General features: G+C 39.3%; 1 protein-coding gene across 1 annotated transcript in view; it reads left to right on the plus strand.

The window, feature by feature from the left end:
* The first annotated feature begins 2,219 nt into the window (after window positions 1-2,219).
* The window catches only part of SLC13A4 (solute carrier family 13 (sodium/sulfate symporter), member 4), a 25,483-nt gene continuing 8,278 nt past the window's right edge, over window positions 2,220-19,424 (plus strand). The window contains exons 1-9 of the mRNA XM_010140515.1: window positions 2,220-2,318; window positions 8,384-8,512; window positions 10,775-10,911; window positions 11,399-11,580; window positions 12,348-12,402; window positions 13,913-13,952; window positions 14,595-14,672; window positions 16,027-16,217; window positions 17,383-17,502. Of these exons, the coding sequence (XP_010138817.1) occupies window positions 2,220-2,318; window positions 8,384-8,512; window positions 10,775-10,911; window positions 11,399-11,580; window positions 12,348-12,402; window positions 13,913-13,952; window positions 14,595-14,672; window positions 16,027-16,217; window positions 17,383-17,502 (1,031 nt within the window). The remainder of the gene's footprint in view (window positions 2,319-8,383; window positions 8,513-10,774; window positions 10,912-11,398; window positions 11,581-12,347; window positions 12,403-13,912; window positions 13,953-14,594; window positions 14,673-16,026; window positions 16,218-17,382; window positions 17,503-19,424) is intronic.

Raw genomic sequence — 19,424 nt, forward strand, 5'->3', positions numbered from 1 at the left:
GGGAATGTGCTTGGACTGCCCATGTTAATTTAACAGACTATCAATGTAATAATAAAAATATTCCACATTAAACTAATTGTTTTTGCACTGTATTGATTTCAGCAGCAGATTTGCTATTTAGCAGCTTGCAGCTTGAGTAATTGGTTATCTCAGGCTGTGAAACTCTTCATGGGAGCAACGGTACAGGAGAGAATAGGGAACAGCCCCTTTCTCTGATGGGAATGAGGAGGTAATAAATAGGAATGAGAATATCTCCTTTTTCCAGAGTTCAAGTGGGAAGGAGCAGTCTGCCTCTAGGCAGCGCTTCGGGCTTATGGCAGCTTCCCTCCCTCAGTACTGATTAAGATACAGACCTAGATTGCCTCCTCCCTAGCTCAGTTTGCAGCTCATCACTTCAGACTGAGTCATGTTTACAGACAGCCCTTCTCCCATGCCGTAAAGAACCGTTACCTCTAAATGCCAGATTTTATCCACCATTTGACCTTGCAGATCATAAAAAAGTGAAATAAAGCATAGATTTTTTTAATTTAAAATAAAACATTTTGTAGATTTTTTTAGTATTTTAGCCATTCTTTTAGTTTCTCTGAAACGACTCACAAAACAGATATAAATTCCCTGTCTGTATTGACCAACTCAAAATCTTCACATTAATTACATTTTTGCTTCCAGAACTGATTGCTAAATTTGCCTGAAGGCAAAAAGTTCTGATGAAAGTTTCAAGGTATAGAAACATTACAGTCTTAGATACAATTACTAATTTCAGGGCGAATTCACTCTGCACATCAAACTCCTCTGCAGGTCTGCCTTTGCCAGCTCTCCAGGACTGAATGTCACCAAGTCAGTTCAGTCTGGTGAGCTCAGTCTGTGTTTGACTAGTACGGTGTGGGGAGACAAGCAAGGTTTGAGAGGATGGAAAATTCTAGATGTGTGTCTTCCTGTGAGATACAGGTGAAATTGTTGGCCATCTACATGTCGTGCATGTAACCAGCCAACAGATTCAGTCTTAAATACCCAGTACTTTCAGCTCCACAAAAAGCATTAATAATGTCAGAGTAGTGAAAATGTTTCTCCACTGGAAGACTGGAGTAGGAAGCCTAAAAATTCTCAATTTGACTCTGAATCCTCCTGTTACTGAGGGCATGGGAATGAGTACAGGGATCAGCCCATGCCTTATGCATAAGTGACGTTCATGGATCCGATTGGAAGAGACATGAAAGACAAAAGACGTTGTTAGAAAACAATGGTCATTTATTTATTATCAGTACTGGGATCTTGGAACAATAACAAACTGTTCAGCAACTTAAAAAAGGTCTGACGTTTGTGATTGTGTCAGAAAGAGGAGGCTGCTGGCTTTCTCAAATGTTCTGGCTTGGTTTTGGTTAATGGGTGGAGAAACTACTACCTTCCACAGTCCTCATTGGTGAATTAGAGTTGAATGAAGCTTTTTAACAAGTTTTTATCTTGAGACCAAGTATAATCTGTGTTGGAATTGCTGCCCTGTGAATTCCAAGCTCAGGGCAAAAGTAGGATAAAGGCAGATACAAAGTAGAAGCAGAAACTATAGCAATGAGACGAAATCTGGAGGAGCTGTAGATGGTTTAATTTTTTCTTTCTTTTTTTTTTTTTTTAAGAAGGGATACCTGCAAGTTTGTTTCTGTGCATTGAACAATAGATTTTTGGTTTTAATAATTTTTTCAACAGAAAAGAAACCTGTATTTGAGACATTCAGTCTATCGAATAGGAGGAAAAGAAGCAGCCTGAAACATCTCACCCAACTAATGAAAACAGAAATTACATTGCTGGGTGATGGAAGAAAAGAACCTTTCAAAACATGGGGATAAGAAGGCAATACATCTACACCTGTGATTCTGAATTAAAAATTGTCAAAAGATCACTATGTTCCAACTTGCAAACCTCTGCATGTTATGGTGTGCTAATAATTTGGATGTGGTGGTGAGCCCTACTTAAACTCTCTTTTTAATTGAAAAAATCATTCAGGCTTCTCTTCAAAACAACAGTTTGAAGAATAAACAAATTAAGAAATATATTTTAGGTGGCTAGTGGTGGGGGGAGGGGGGTTAGGAAATGAGGCAGTGAGACCTTTCAGGGAAATCCAGGTACAGGTGAAGGAAAACGTGGAGTGAAGGGTGGAAATCAGAGTATCTGAGGAACTGGAGAAGAAACCCAAGGAGAAGAAAACCGCCAGAGAGTAAAAGAATATGGCCATGATGAAGGAGATTCTCCGGTCCAGAAATCTCTTGCTTGTTGTTCTCATTCCACTTCTGCTGCTTCCTCTGCCACTTTTATACCCCAGCAGCGTAAGTACATTTTTGTTTTCTTTTTAACAAATCCTCTGAGTGCAGTGGGTAGTCATGATGGATAAGTCTGCAGTGTGTAAAAAGAAAAGCAAAGACCTAAATAAGCGTTGTTCTTAGGAAAACCAAGGACTCAGATTTGAAGGACTAGGAAGGTCATTGAGAATTCACCATTCAGTGAGAACCAGAGCTACCTTGAGTCATGTCACAAGCAGAGTTGAAGAACCAGGTGAAGCTAATAAAGCACTTCCTTAAAGCAGAAATATTGTATCTCTTCTTTTTCTACAATAATGTGTGTGTGAAAGGGGAAACAGCACAAACATATCCATAAAATTTTCTGCAAGGAGAGGTCTTTGAAAGGAATACTTATACTGTCTTCAGTTTTTAGAAATAAGTTCACAGGGAGAGAGTTTCAATATTCAGTGTGGGTTTATGGGATAGCAATTCAAGTGAGGCAGGAGCTAGGACTCAGAGATAGACAGGTAGGACCATAGATGGCATTAACTACTCTGAAGATGGTTGTAGGTACCTCTACTGAAAAATTGCAGCTCTGGCAGTTGCTAATAAATAATGGCTCGGAGGCATACACAGCTGCAATACAAAGGAGGGAATAGTCTGTGCTTAACACACAGAGCAGGGAACAGAGGTGAATGCAGCTGCATTCCTGACACTGTTTTGAGGGTACTGAGTACCCTTGGCCGTGTGGTTAACTCCTCCTTATGCAGTTCTCTCTAAAAGTTGTAAACCATAAAATAACAATGTTTTCCTGCCTTATAGAGATGGTGATGTTTAACTTCTTCTCAAAACTTGAATTGTATTAAAAATTCTGCAGCTGGTGCTTCATGGTCCTAGACACAAATCTGGCCAAATGGTGCAGCAATTTGCATTCCTTCCTCTATTCTGCTAAAGATTAATTCTTGCTTCTAGTACCAGAGGATTTATAAATACTACTACTTTTTCAAATTATAGAAATGCAAAGAATCAGAAATTGTATAGCAGTTTTCAAAACTAGAACGACAGCATTTTGTTTGGAAAGAAAACCAGGATTCATAAAAAGGAATTGTTCCTACCCCACTGAATGGTACGTTGCACTTTGAAATTCAGAGTTTTCCTGCTCTGAACTTCAATGTATATCTCAGCTGCCCTCTTGTAGTAGTTTTCCAACTCTTTGAGAGAGACAGAATGGCAATGAATGACAATCATGCTCTTCTTCAGAGAACAGCAGGGCTCACTGTGTCACCGAGGTTTGTTTTTAAAAAAGGTTTAATCTCCCCCAGTGTCACTGGAGGGGTGACATAAGAACAGATAACTCCCTGACGTGCCCATATAGCACTGTAACTGCCGTGTGCTCTATATGTCACTTGAGAACTTCACCTGGGAAACTTGAGATTCACTGCACTAAAATTTGTCACTCATGTTTGCTCCCTACTGGATTGAGAGGCTCAGAATGCAATAAGGAAACTCTTTACTAACCAAAGAAATTGTAATAGAATCGTATGGGTGCTGAAACAGAAGTTTACTGATCTGTACTGTTGCAAGAGCGGCCATTATACAGAACAAGCTCCTCTGCACTACTATGCACCTCATGGTGTTGCTTTACTGTAAAGTGATATGAAAATCCATCAGATGATATTTTATATCCAGTTTATATACACATGAATGCCCATGGATGGTAAAGTATAGCTATGCATCTGACCCAGAGTTGGACAAATGTTTATAATGCTTTTAAGAAAACATTCACACCAAATAAGTTCTGTTGACAATACACTATTCAAGTGGTTTAGAGTAGTATTTACTTTGTTACAATCCATTGACTATAATTACTTCTTAAACCCAGAGATTAAATTTGTCACCTGCTGATTTACTTATATTTTAATTTATCAGACAATAATATTAGTTTTCTGTCTTTCTTATAGACATCAGAACTATCAAATGTGGTTTACGTTTGCATTTCTGCAAAGCATCAGCTTACAACTCCGGAAATGTCAAAGGAGCATTACACATGTAGTGTCCAGAGCAATCAAAGGGAGCATGAGGACTGGGAACTGTTTGTAGATATGGCTTATGGGAATAATGTCCACAGCTTCTTTTCTATTATTTTGGGCCAAGAAACGGTTGGGTAAAAAATAAACCTGAGAAATTTTGCTTGAAATCTTCTTTCCTTTCCAAAGTTTATATCTGAACTATGACTTCTACAACAGGTTTGGGACATTAATAAGTACCTTTCAGGTCACGACACATACAGAAAAAAATGTTGTGTGCTTTACAGACTGTGAGTCTTTTTCATTCTGGCCTTATTTCTCTTGTTGTTAACAGTGGCATGGGAGCATTTTTGCCTCTTCTTTTTTCATCTTTACCCACCTTTTTCATAAAGCCACTGGTGATACCATAAAGCATGCCACATGAATTCAGTCAGTTGTGGGCAGAGTCTCTTATGACTGCTGATCCTGTGGCCACACTGAATCCAATCAAGGACACATAGATGGCTTCTCAAAAGTCAGCAAGAGTTGTTGTAAGCTGTGAGACTTGTAGCATCAGGTGATGTTGATACCTTGACATACCAAATCAGCAGAATGGACCCTAAAGCACAGAACATGCTCTGAACGGCCATGGATGGCATATGTTCATTCACCTTTGATTTTATTTACCCAAGCTAAAGGGAGGGAATTACTGTCTGATCCCATCAGCCCAGAGATGCTAGCACAGAGGCCAGACTACCTCTTCTTTGCACAGCTTAACCAGATGCCTGCATGCGAGATATGCAATCCATATTCTTAAGTGGGCAAATCTCCAACACAGAGCTTATTCTTCCTTTTAATTGGCCTGAGATCCTCAGATCTCAGTTTTAGTTGTAAAAGTTTTGTGCATGAGCCTTATTGTGGAACTTTTAGCCATGGCTTCCTTGCAGCATCTCTTTTCTTTTCGCTAATGGACTACTGAAAACAGGTGGTAGTCCCTTCAACCATCAAATGTTTTCCTACGCCCTGCTTCAAGCCCTGAGGTGAGCTTAACAGTAATTTGCAGCTGTACAACAAGAAGTGAGGAGGGTGAAACAGTTAAAATTATGCAGCCACTACTTCGGTCCAGTGCTTAGTAGCTCTGGTAGCCATTAATTAAATATATAAATTCAGTTCAATTCAACAGAAGAGATTAATATGGTTTCTCTTGGAAACAAGCTTATTTAAAGCACTGAGAAAATAAATAAAGTTGCTAGACAAGCTGATTAAGTTTTTAGTGGAGATTATCGAACTTGGATTTTCTAGTACTTGCTACCCAATTTTATACAATTTAAAAATGTGCTTTATTTCACTTCTGTTTGTAAACGCATTACAGCCTTGTGTATAGGAAACACAAAAACTCAGTGCACATCCCAGCTACGTTTTGATAGAGACGGAATTTCTCTTCATCCTATTCCATTTCCACTGTCAATCTACTTTATTGCTACAAGCAGAGGAGCAGTGGAAAATAGCAATCTATGCTCAAAGAAATTAAAGAGAAGCATATTTTGTGGGTGAGAAAATAGTTTGAATCAGGTTATGATGAAATTAATTTTATGAATTTCAGAAAAACATATCTCTTGGATCTTACATCTGCACTGCTTTCAAATAAAAATAAATGTTTTTTCATTAAAAGGCATTTTTCTCAGACAACTGCTGGATTTCATACAGAGCTCACATAGTGGTTTGTCATACAGAGCAAACACAATGGTTTGTTAGCAGAAACTAATGAGTTAAAAAGTAAAAAGTGTGTCGCTAGGTCACAAAAATGACCTTATGCCCTGTGGAATATTAACCACTAAGTATAATGTAAAGGTGACTGAGCATCAAGTTGGCTAATATTTATGAGCCAATCTATCAGCTCTGTGACTCTCATCTAAAGTAGTTTTGTCTTCCTAGTAGAGATTACTCAAAATCTCTAATTCCTGTCATCTCACTTTTTAAATTATTTCCATTTTTAAGTAAATTCATCTGGTTTTTTTTAACTGAGTGATCACTTGAAGTTCTTAAAATCTAAACACCAGTCTTCAAAGTTTCAAAGACCATGACAATTCCATTTTATAAAATGCATGCTTCATAATCCCTGAATATTAATAAACCCTCTCTGATCCCATCCATTCTAAGCCAACCTTCTCTAGCCTCTCGTATTTTTTTTCCTTGGTTCAACAAAGCTACAACTACAATACCATCTTTTTTGTGTGTGTCATTATGCTGAAGGACCTGATCATAGATGAATCGTGAAACAGGTACCGGAGAGCTTGAAAACTAAACCACTCTTCTACAATACTTACGGAAAAGAAACAAATATGCACGTATCTGCATGGTTCAGAGTACTTGTGCATCCATAAAAGAATAATCCAGACCTAAATTTCTCCAGCAGCCTTTCAGATACTCTCTATATTCTCTAAGTAATTGGAGTTTATCTGATTCAAGTATATTATTTTTCCTGTTAACCTTAGTTATATTTGTGGCCCCGCTTATTTGAATAAGAACTGTTTAATGTTACACTTTTCTTAAATGGGAGTCAGAGCAAGGCCTGGTAGCTAATTTAAACCCAAACTTCTGAGTAAGTTTGGTTGCAATTTTTAAGCACATAAAGGAAATGGAGAAGAGCAATCTATCTTAACTTTTTCTTCTGACTGGTATTACTACAAGCTGTACTAAAAAAAGAGAAACAGCTGATTGTGGCTCTTTGTTAAGGGTAATGTAAGAAGGATGTGTATAAACATTACTTTAAATACAAGCTATTTACTCATTCCATTATAGTCCTCCATAGTCCTGGTTTAGATTTTACCACCTTGTTCACAAAACTGACTAAAAAAAAATGAAGAGTAAACTACGCTAATTGATTTGCATAAGGATCTGTTGAAACTGCTTGTGTGACTTCTTGAAAGCTGCTTAATTTGGTAGTCATCCAGTCAGGAAACTAAAGTAATTAAATTATATTTTAACACACTCAAATAACATTTGCAAACAGTGAATTTTCTAAACAGCAGCCGTTGTGAGATGTGAATCCATACGGCTCGCTAAGTTCATACTGAACATCCAGGGAATAATGAAGAACAGGTAGATTTAGAGGTGGTGTAAATCAGTTGCAGACCCACTGGCTTCCATAGAACGGCCAGTTAGACCCAGTACAAGACCTAGCTTCAAATCTGAGATAAGGAAAGGAAAAACACTTTTCTGAGGTTAATTTCTGTAATTATTAGCAGGAAATATCCCCAGATTTCTAAGCATAACAAATTGAGCCTAAGGCGAACTCCACTGGATGCCATAAATAAAGACATATATATCTTAAAAATGGACCAGAAGACTTGTGTGGACTAGCTGTGTTTTCCTGCAAAAAGTGCCTTTCTCCATCACATAGCAGCTCTCCATAAATGCTCAGCACGATGTTGTCATGGATTTCTCTACCAGGCCCTTGGACAGCAGCAAATTTGTTCGATTAACTCTGTCAACCCATTGGCTCTAGGCTGTTAAAGTCTGCGGTCTTCTTCAAAGGGTTTGTGAAAATTACCTGAGAAAAGAAAATCAACTGACAAAAAAAAAAGGTAGGTTTAAATGCATTGTTTAAAACAAGCAATCTTTCAGGCTGTTTCCCCAAAGAGGCACAACGTGGCTGTAGCCATGCTATGGCAAATGTGAATGTTCTCATCTGACCCTGAAAACTACGTGTTCCTGTTGTCCAATAACGGAGAGAGAGTTGTGTAGAAATGCCAGCTCCACCAAGCCCAATCTGAGGAGCCATGGTTGAATGTTTGGTGAATATTAGATTATGGAAATCAAACAAATTTGAAAATGCACTTGGAACCATTATTTAGCTGTTAAATGTGCTTATTCTAATGTTTGCCTTAGCTTTTGTGTGCAATCTGCCATCAGCACCATCTTCTGGAACTGGCTTTTCAGATGGTAGCGTAGATTTCACACCTAAACAGCTGCACCTTAACAGGTCCTTATGCAGTCTTGGTTAATTTTTTTAAGTCCAGTTACCTGCGGTCTGATGAGTCCCACAAGGCTTCCACAGCAGGTGGTGGGGCAGTAACAAGTAACCTCTGTGCTTTCTCCCTGCAGGAAGCCTCATGTGCCTACGTGCTGATCGTGACAGCTGTATACTGGGTGTCTGAAGCGGTACCTCTTGGTGCAGCAGCCTTAGTTCCTGCTTTCCTATACCCACTTTTTGGAGTCATGAAGTCCAGTGAGGTCAGACCAGTGTGCACCTTTTTATTATTCAATATTCTTACTCTCAGATAACTATTTGAATAAAACTAACCTTTAGTGGACTAGCAAAACTAAGAGGTATGGGAGGAAGAAGTGCACATCTTGTGAATTGTGTAAATTGAGCTGACCAGCTCTTTGTTTTACTGAAAATAGATAGAGGAAAGGCTATATTAGCCAAAAGGGGTGTCCATCCTGTCAGCCACTGCATCACCAACAATTCCCGTAACCCATTGCATCAAAGGATCCCACCTTTTCCCTCCTCCAAAACCATGTATACAGCAGTTACGGGATAAAATGTAAAGATTCGTTCCAATCCTATTTATAATAGATAATGTATAAGGCAAGAGGCTACATATTCTAAAAGCAGTTACCATTTCCTATATAATGCTAGATATTTTTGTTATCCAGGTGAATTTCTAGTTGTTTTTCCAAGCTGTAACCTGAGTGCTTGTAGCTGTGACTTCTAAGGCAAAGGAATAGCCAAACAAAAGTCAAGCATGAACCGAAAGTTTCATGACCTGTCTTATTCCCACTCTCTTATTCCTTCCTACACAGTGGTGTAACAACTGTGTAATATAATCATATATATTTCCACACCAACACAGTTAAATATTTTCAGGAATTTTTATCCTAATATAAAGTAGTTACAAAATTCTGCAGCATATTGGAGAAAGAAAATTTAAAAGCAGCCTGACAGAAATTCAGTGTAATATCAGATTAAATGAGAGTGGGACTATTGCAGATAATGTATTATTTGCTTTAGGAACAGAAATAAACCCATGTATTTTACAATAAACAACTCTGATGATGCTGCAGTATTTCCAGTCTGCTGTTCTGGAGTGCCAAAGAAACCCAGAGCTCTTGCCTAGTAGTTTAAGCTACAAATAAATCACAGGGGCATAAGAACATGAGCCAGTGTGTCATATATGTGTACGTGTCCATTAATAAGAATGTCAGTATTCACTTGTTTCTTCAAAATGACTGTGAGAAGAATAAAACAGGTGCTTTGTGCTGCTGGCTTGATGGATTTCTTTCATTCAGTTCAAGATCTGCTGGTTTGTTTTTTTTTTTTTTTGTCAAGGTAGCAGGAAAATAAAGTTAATGAGAAAGACACCAGTGGAAGAGAGCCAAAAATAGTGATATTTAAAAGTTCTGGCACACAACTATGATGGCCAAGCCTATTTAGGTCACCATAGGGATTTGTTAAATAAATATAATTAAATACTTAACTTGCTGTCGCTTTCACAAAGTAATTAGTGTCATTCTTGCACTTTTAAGTGTTTTAACGTGTTGGCACCTACATTTGTTTAGAAGAATAGTTTTAAAGTGAAGAAACAATGTTTTCGGAAAAATATTCCAGCCTTCCCAGCTTGGGAAGGATTGCATCAGAACAAAATAAATACTTATCTAGACTCCAGCCATCTCCTTGTAGCTTTTACTTTCTCCCACACAAGACAGAGAGTGTGTGTGAATGTTTGTATTTGCTTTAATCATTATTTTTGCAGTCACTTCATCTTCTTGTGTCTTATCAAGGCCCACATTTTAGAACACTGCTGTGGAGGACCGTGTGTAATCTCTGAATTTTTTCCTGAGCCAATTAATGATTTTCCTCTTTAAATTAAAGTTCTCTCTTCTTTAAAAAAAAAATTGCTCTGTTTTCCTGGTACAATGGAGATTGATTTCCATTGTGAAAAGTTCTGGCATGGTGTTTGTAGATCATCACAGCAATATCCCAACCTTTCTTTATTGCATTCAGATAGCATGTCCCAAAGGACTTTTTTCTGCAACTGTAGCTTCTAGGGAAGTCACATTTTGCTCAACAGTTGAACAAGAAATACAAACAAGATAGACAATGACATTTACAGAATGAAAAAGCAGATGAAGCACATGAGTAAGCACCTTCAGTGCAGAGATTTCTCTGTGGCTGTTTCAGTCTGTGCCAGAGTGTGACTGACTGCAGGCAGTGGAACATCCTGCTCAAAGAAGGAAAATTTCTCTTGATCTCTTCAAAGCTGCGAAACCTACTAATGGGTGGGTGTAAAGCCTTGTTATTTGTAAAAACAGCATGAAAGAGATTAAAGAGAACATTTTTGACTTACAAATTCTTCACTTTTCTCCAGTTACCTGTCATTCTTTCTCTAGGGGGAAAGAACCCACTGTACCACATTTCTCATTCAGCATCCTCTCTGTGTAGGGTAGTTACTGCTTTTTTAACTGACTGTTTCCCTCTTGCCCTTAATGCAGGTGGCTGCTGAATATTTCAAGAACACAACTTTGCTCCTCATGGGTGTGATTTGTGTGGCAGCTTCTGTAGAAAAGTGGAATCTCCACAAGCGAATCGCCCTGCGCATGGTCATGATGGCTGGAGCAAAGCCAGGCATGTGAGTGAACCTGTGACTTCAGGGCCATCTGAGGCTGACAGCAGCAGCTTGAAAGAGGAAATAACCACTCCAACTTTTTCATCCATGGGCAAAAGTTAGCTTGGTTTGGGGCTCTTTTTCCTACCCACTTTCAGAGTTTGAAAGTTTTCTCTTTTTTACTGATACTGATTTTAGTTTCTCTGTTCCTTCTTTGCCTGTTGTTTAGCGAACACAAAAGGATGCTTATATCCTGGATATACTGAAAAATGCTGTTTCTTATGTCACATGCTGACTTCCACGTGGGCAGTAAACGGCTTCCAATGATACATTGTCTTATGACAATTCTCAGCACAAGGCAGCATTTTATCTGTGCACAGCATGATATTCTGGCACCCACAAAAAGAAAAAGACCCCACGTACTTATCAGCTGACGAATGAAAATGTTAGGCAAGGAAACCTCTCCTACATCTGAAAGTGCCTTAATAGACTTCCCTGTGTTATACTTTAGGTTGCTTCTTTGCTTTATGTGTTGTACCACGGTGCTCTCCATGTGGCTTTCCAACACATCCACCACAGCCATGGTGATGCCAATCGTGGAGGCAGTGCTCCAGGAGCTAGTGAATGCTGAGGAGGAGTGCGAGGTCATCAGTACTGCAGGCAGCACCATTATTGAAGAAAACGAGCCGATAGGTATTTGTCAATAATGGCCATTCTTTTCTCATCTGTTTGTCACTGACCAGACATGTTGATACACATTATCCAAATTCTGTTGAGGTCAGAACTGTCTAACTTGTACCACGAAAGACACTGGTCCATGCTCTTCATACTCTGATATTTCTTTCGAAAAATGGAAGAAAATTTTGGGATGTGACGGGAAAATTGGAATTGGGAAATATTTATGTTGAATTAGGGCATGTACTGGAGTTTGTGTGTCATAAACTCTTAGGTCATAGGATTTTACAGGTTGGAAGGAAACATCTGAGAAGAAAGTAAAATAAATGTATAAGAGGACCAAAAGTGTGCTGTGACAATTCCGTGCTTGCCCATTCTACCCCTGCCTTTCCAGGCTGCCCAGGTCAGACCAGGTGCCACAAAAAAACAATGTATGCGTGCTCTTAGGTTAATTTTGTTCATTCTTTACCAGGAAAAAAAAAAAAAAAAAAAAAAAAAAAAAATTAGGAAGAAAGGACTCTCTCTTTTCTTTCAATTCACAGATTCCAGGCTGAAAATATTGTCATCTAACCTTTGCTATTGTATGTACATATGATAGTGTTTTAATTGTCAGAGGCACACGATCAGGACAATCCAACACAAGAAAAATGCTGAAATGGGTCATAGAGTACCTGAAAGGGTTTGAACAAGATTTGTTTGCAGTAGTTTCTCCAGGTTCATTGTTGTGACCCAGGGGATCAGCCCAGTTCTTACCCCAAGAGCTGCTTTCTCTTCGTCTGTTGCAGGTCTCAGTGAAAAGCATGGCCAGCCTTCACTGGAGCTTATCTTCATCAATGAGGAGTAAGAATGAACCCTGTACATCACGACTGGAGATTTGAGCCCTACACGTTGCAATGAAATGAACCCAGGAGTAGAGCCAGGAAGGGCAAGCAGAAGCTTACAAGTGAATCTTTCAGATGTGACTGACAAGGAGGGTTTTATAAGAAATGGGATTAATGTAATGGTCTGGATCTCGCAAAAGCTTCCCAGTATTTATATATATATATTTTAACACTACAGCCATTTTAGAGAGGAAGAAAATGGTTTGAAAGATCTTTTTTTGACGTCTGTGTTTGTGCTGTATAAGAGAGTGCTGTCCACAGATTTTTACTTCTGTTGCCGTGAATCAATAGTGATGAAGGGGATCCAAGCACAGTATGGAATTCCCATAGGACATATCCAGAGGGGTAACACTTATGGAGGAATCCCAAAGGAAGCATTCAAGAGAGAGATGAGAGTGGTGAGGGGAAACACTAACAATTTCAACCAGATCTTTATTGGGGGAAAAAATTTAGTAAGGTGAAAAGGGCAAATCAAGGAAAGGACAGATTTTTTTTTTTTTTGGTCAAATTATCAAATTAATCAGCAGTTCCAGATACACAGGAGAATATAGGAAGTTATTCTCCTAAAACTATTATAGGCTAAATCCTGAGAAGCATCTTCTTATAAGGTGTGAGAATAAATTAAACAGTCCCTTCTTGAGCTCTTTATTGTTATGAGTGTTTAAAATAAAAAAGAAACAAGTTCTTGCTACACCTTTAAAAATTTACTTTAAAGCAAACACTATTATTCAAAGAGCACATATCGATTACTTTAACTTGCAAGCTCCGAATAGTTTTATTATTCGTTTGGAGATTAATAGATTCTCCAATATTCCGTTTGTTATCTCTTTTTATTCCAGGCATGTTGTCTGTGCTCTATAGACAGTTTGGCATTGTGCCATTAATTCCTTTAAGCTCTGTTGAAGAGTATGTGTGGGGTATTTCATAAGAGAACTATTATTAAAATAGTATTGCTTGAAATTTGGCAGGAAAAGAAAAGTAGCACGTCTTCTGAAATTAAACCTGTTTTCAATGTCAAAGTTCAGTGGATTGCTTGTATGGTCTACATGCCACACAGGACAGATTCAGTGAAGGCTTTAATGCAGTACAGGTAGTAGCTCAGAAACAAGATTGGAAAAGTTGGCAGGGGAAGAACTTGAGCAGATCAAGACAGTGGTAGCACTGAATGGCCTGGTGGCAATCCACTGTGGATGGAGACCATTCCTAGAATGAGGTAAATACTACCTAGAATGCATGGAGGTGGAACCCTATTGCTGCACAGCTCGAGATAGAGCTGTGAAACATAATGACAGCTCTTAGGTATCCAGCCAAGACACCACGTAAGAGCTAGTAATAAATTGTATTCTTCACCATTTCAGTAGGCACTAGATCTCCCACAGATGTTGCCCCTCCTACCCACGATGTGTGCCTTTTGAGGGAGCTGGGTGAACAGGCATTTTAAAAGTATATTTTCCTTTCTTTGTTTTTAGTGCTACTACTACTGACTTCAGCTCCTTGATGCACTCAAAGGTATTGTCATAGGTAGTATCTTCTGAGCTACGCTGTCCCCTAATGCAGGAACCATCAGAGCAGAGTCCACACAGCTCTGCAACAAGCTGCTGTTTCCTTCATTTCAAACAGCTAGTGCTCTTTGGCAGAGAGTATGTATTGCAGAACGTCCTGCTTTGTATTTACCCCATCTGCCTTCCTGCATAAATCAAATTCAGGAACTTTATCTCTGTAGTGTTTGTTGTACTTACTGCTGGGGATCCTGAGATCCAGTCAGGAAACTAACAATTCCATATGGTTTCTACCAAGTTTAGATACTCCAGGTGTTAGCACCTTCTGCAGCTGAGACACCTCAATTACTAGAACAACCCAGTCTCTAGCAAGGGACCTCTTAGATTCTCCTACATGGCAGAGAAAAACCTAAACTTATTATAATCTGACTTTTAAGATCACTATAAAATAAAATCAAGTTCTAGTTTTCTGTGGGTTTTGTTTTGTTTTCATGTGGAAAGTTTATAGCTGAAATTTTAGGTTCGGGTTTTGGTTTTTTCGTTTTTTTTTCTTCAAAAGTCCACTACTCATGACCTTTACAAAGCATCATAAAATCTAAGTGCCCCTAGAAACAGAAGAAAGGCTAATCCAAAGGCATTTGCCTCCCTACAGAATATGAATGGTGTGCACATGATAGCCAACCCTATTGGAACGATGAACTCCAAGAGCAATGGGCAGCACCTACCTCAGGTAAGGACATGTTAGACCTGGGGGTGAGAGAAAAGACAGATGTGAACATCACTTGTTCCCCACTGTTTCATATTTGTTCCTTGAAAGCTATGTTACATGGAATCATTCTCCAACCTCTTACAGCAGTCATGACTTGGTCCTTTGCTAGCTATTGCTCCCATTTAGGTGTCTGCAGCACAGGTATGTTCAGAAGACCCTCCCCCAATGGCTAGTACAAGTCTTTTAGCTTACACTCAGTAACGTGATCACAATTTTCCCTTCTTATGTGGCTGTTCTAACCACTTTATTTCTACAAAGCCTCCTTGGAAAATAGCCCAACTCAAAAATAACAATCCCTGACACACAAAATCCTACACAGAACAAAATCAGCAGCAGCCATGGACCATTTAACTGCTCAGCCAGTTCGTTAGGTAGTCATAGTATCCACCTCCTTTTCATCTTGCCAAATACCCACTCAAAATCCTTCATTGCATCAGTCTGTTCCAGTATTTCTACTTCTGAGTGGATCCAAGAAGTGGTTGCTGTTTGGGCTGCAATTACGTAGTATCTTAATGGCGTAAGTTGCTGTCCAAGAAAGATTAGGCTAAAATCAACATAAGAATTTGCATTCACAGTTCAAATGAATCTGAGTGTACATTCCAAAAAGGCTAATGTGCTGCTGCTGGTACGTGATTTCCTCTTACGCCCACTTCCCATACATATTCGGTGGTCATTTTGTAACTAATACACACCACTTTTAACCTACAGGGATTTTAGCCAGAGCACTCACCTATGATGACTAACTTACAGCATGAGTGATTTTACTATATACACCCAAATGCAAATTAATAAATTTAACACATCTGTCTGAAACACTTGCATTATTTTCCAGCAGCTTTTCCTTCCACAGTCCCACTGCCCAGCCTTTTTCATGCTGTTTCTGAGACACCTAGCACTCCATTCCTAATTAGAGGCCCACAACCAGTCTAAGTGCAAAAAGTCCACCAAGCATTTGTCTGGCAGCTGCTCATAAGCCTCAAAGATTATTGATTCCTACTGCTGCAGTGCTGGCACCCTTCCCCTGCAGCCCACAAAGGCTGTCGGTATGCTACTGAGATTCCAGTCAGAACTGGAGCTGGCCCAAACTATAGCCAGAAGTCTGATTACCACTTGTCCTACATTTCTATCACAGTCTAGGCAATTTCAGGCCCCTGGACAGGTTTCTAGTTCTGATCCCCATTAATCCTGTGAAGGAAAAACTGCCTTCTCTTACAGAAACCTGTTGTTTCTCTGGGACCAGTATCACCATGGCATTAGAGCAAACTGGGCTGCTGTTCTGATCGCCTGCTTTTTTTGGTGAATGTATCCCCTACAGGCTCAGATACTGGTCCTGCCTCCTAAGCCCTCAGAACTGCACCTGAGCACTAAGTACCAGTATCAAACCAGACATGACCACATGGTCTGTAAATGCCTCTCCCTGAGTATCTCCTACGCGGCAACCATTGGAGGTCTGACCACCATCATAGGGACCTCCACCAGCCTCATATTCTTAGAGCACTTCAACAAGTAAGTGATATTGTGGTTGTGTGAGAATAGTGGTTGGGTCATTATAATCTCTGTGGCTTTCCTCATGGGTTATTTACTACCTCAAAGAACCCTTGTAAAACAGTCTTTCTGAAGGCAATTTTGTCTCCTCCTCAACTCTAATGTTATTACTAATGGTTAATGATTGAAAGGGAGTGCTTAAATTAATACATATCTATGTATTTCTCCCACACAAAATAAAAAAAGAAATTCTCAGCAAGTGGTAACTTTTAAGTTTCTTCAATAACTTCTTTCGATTTTACAAGCTGATTATCATGAAGACAGCAGGGACTCTGGAAAAGTAACACTAAAGCCAAGAAGATACAGCAAAGGTGGCAAAGAGAAAGCGAGTTCTTAGAAAGCGAGTTCTTACAGTGAACTCAGAGGCACCACTAGTGGTACCTGAGATGCTCAACATGTAGTGCAAAAATAGGTAACACCTTAGCTTCAGAGAAGATGGGAAGCAGATCTCTGATCAGCCAAGTATTTCCTTTATCATAGACATCCAGGGCTCTCAAAGACATGAATGTCACACAGAGATGCGTCTAAGCTCAAACATGATCCTGATGATCTATTCCTGCCACTGCTGCCATGGTATCCTTAATTTCTCTCTCTGAAACGGTGGTAGCAAAGCAATCTAATTTCAGAAGCTATCCTGAACCCAAAGATTTGGATTTTACAGAATTCCCAAGTATCTTGCTGTTTTGACTGTCCCATCAAATGTACATATCCGACATCTTTGTCAGACGCCAACAGACTACACTCATTATTTGTGTATGATAAGACATGCAAAGAGATTCTGGATTAAATCATTCTTAAGTCTGCCAATACTAAAAAAAAAATTTAACAAAAACCACAGGTAGGGGCAGAATTTCACCCCTGGTAGCTCTTAGGGGTTTTGAAGCTGGATAGACAATCCAGACCATCTAGTATTAGAGGTCTGAAGTGCTATATGGCTCATCTGTTGGTTGGGTGTTCAACATTCTTCGGCAACTAGTTTCACTATGCACGTGTAATGCAGCGGTTGCAAATACTTAGTGCTGAAATTTTTCTATCATGCCTCATATCTGTGTGCATCTATGCATATTGGAGGTGCTTGTCCTTCTACCGTTCTAACTTCTTGTGCATCCTTTTTTATCTTTTACAGCCACTATCCTAATGCCAAAGTGATGAATTTTGGAACCTGGTTTTTGTTCAGTTTCCCTATATCCCTCATCATGTTGGTCCTGACTTGGCTCTGGATGCATTGGCTATTCTTGGGTTGCAAGTGAGTGAGGTTGTTCATGATGCATAGATTGTGAAAGCAGGGTATCTGTGGCTCCTCTGGAACATATCTCACAAAGATGTTTCCAGCTGCAAATGACAAAAACTAAGGCACAACTTCTTTCTTGCCAGAACAATTGTCAGAGGAAATCTTATTGCTTAGCTGTACTGCATTGACAGCAGCGTACAGTACTGCTGCTTGAGTGTGAAATGCCTAGGTATTGCTGATGGAAACCCTTAGTATGCATTCAGCTGATTTTTTGACTCTCATGACCATGAGGATCCCACTGTGGACCAAAAATCTTGGCAAAAGTCCTTTTGGAAAAGTACAGTTCAAAAGATGAATAGAAAAATAACTGTAAGTAAACAAGTTACTTTTCAGATCTGCTATTTGCTCCCAGCTCAAATAAATTAATGTAAGACCAGTTAAAATTAAAGGTAAACATACTCCATATATCTCTCCTTAAAGTGGAAAGGACTCACAGCCTAAAAGATAAACACCTTTTAATACCAGTAAATCCCTCAGCCCCAAAATAAGAACAGGTCTCAGTCTCCGAGTTAATTTATACCACGAATTCTCTTTGCAGAGGAACTCAGCAAAGTTAATGAAAATTGACTAAAAGTGTGCATTTAGAGTGGATTAGTTAATCTGCATTAAATGTGGTGCAGACACATTTACTCAGAATTAAAATGGCCTTAATTTGATTTAGTTTACCCCTTAAAGTAAGCTGAACTGACATAACTAATTTATTTCACCTAGGACAATGAACAAAATGATAATGACTTCTGCTTGCTGCTGACCTTGACTAGATTTGAAGAGGTAATTTAGAGGTGAATAGCTCCATGTCCTTCTCTCAGTCAATCTCCTGAGCACTACAGTTTCAAATTAAAAGGCTAAAATAAGTTCAATTTTTTTTTTAATCTTGAGAAGAAACAAGCCCTAACATGACCCTCAATTACTTTTTTAAAAAAATAAAAATAATTGAAATTCCACATTGCATCCAAGACCTCACACTGATTAATGTTCTAAATACTACAGAGCCTGAAGTTTTATTGACTTTTTGAGAAGAACTGGTTGATTCCAAGCCTCCTTAATCTCTTCCTCCTGTTTACTGCAGTTCATTAAAGAACATACTATGTTAGGAGCTTGGCTACAGGACTCTGCCTTCAATCCTTCTAAGCCTAAAAAGACACTTACGGCATGTTGAAACAGCTGACTAATGCCTGTGCATAAATGTTTACTGAATTCCCGTAAGGTTCATGTTCTTTTCCTAGGAAGCCTGGTGTCATCAATCTGTTCTTACTTGGCTCAGTGGAAACAACATCAGACTTGTTTTTTAGGCTCTAGACTAGGTGAAAGGGTAAGGACAATGGACACACCAAATGATTTTGCCAGCAAAGAGGAGATAAGGGCAGAATCATTACTATAGAACTGGCCATTATAAACCATATCGCTCTTCTCTTCTAGAAGTTGCATTACTGCTGATGGATTTTACTGGAGTCTAACAGCAAGGTTTGCAAGGAAATTTAAATACTTATAGGTGCAGCGAAGTGCTAAGTGCGCTAAAATCTAAAAACAAGTGCTACATCGGTGAACATTTACAACTGAAATTAAAAGCCTGTTTAAGACCTCTTGTTAACCAGACAGTGCCTGCGTCTAGTTGAACTACGCCAGCCGTGAACTACACCAATTCCTGTGAGAACCTGGCCTTAGCCAGTTACACGGAAGGAGACTGTAGTCCGTGGTCTGGCCAGTGCTATGGCATGGATCTCCAGTGGGGTACCGCATGAGATACTGAAAAGGCATAGAAGCAGGCCATAGTGCTCCCATGCTATTTTGGTCACTAACGTCCCTGCTGCTGCAGCCTCTTTAGACTGGCTTAGCTGCAGAGGTTTCTCAGTCCACCCACACACCTCTACACGACC

Source organism: Buceros rhinoceros, unplaced genomic scaffold (genome assembly GCF_000710305.1).
Source record: "Buceros rhinoceros silvestris isolate BGI_N320 unplaced genomic scaffold, ASM71030v1 scaffold3757, whole genome shotgun sequence".
In the NCBI taxonomy this organism is placed as follows: domain Eukaryota; kingdom Metazoa; phylum Chordata; class Aves; order Bucerotiformes; family Bucerotidae; genus Buceros; species Buceros rhinoceros.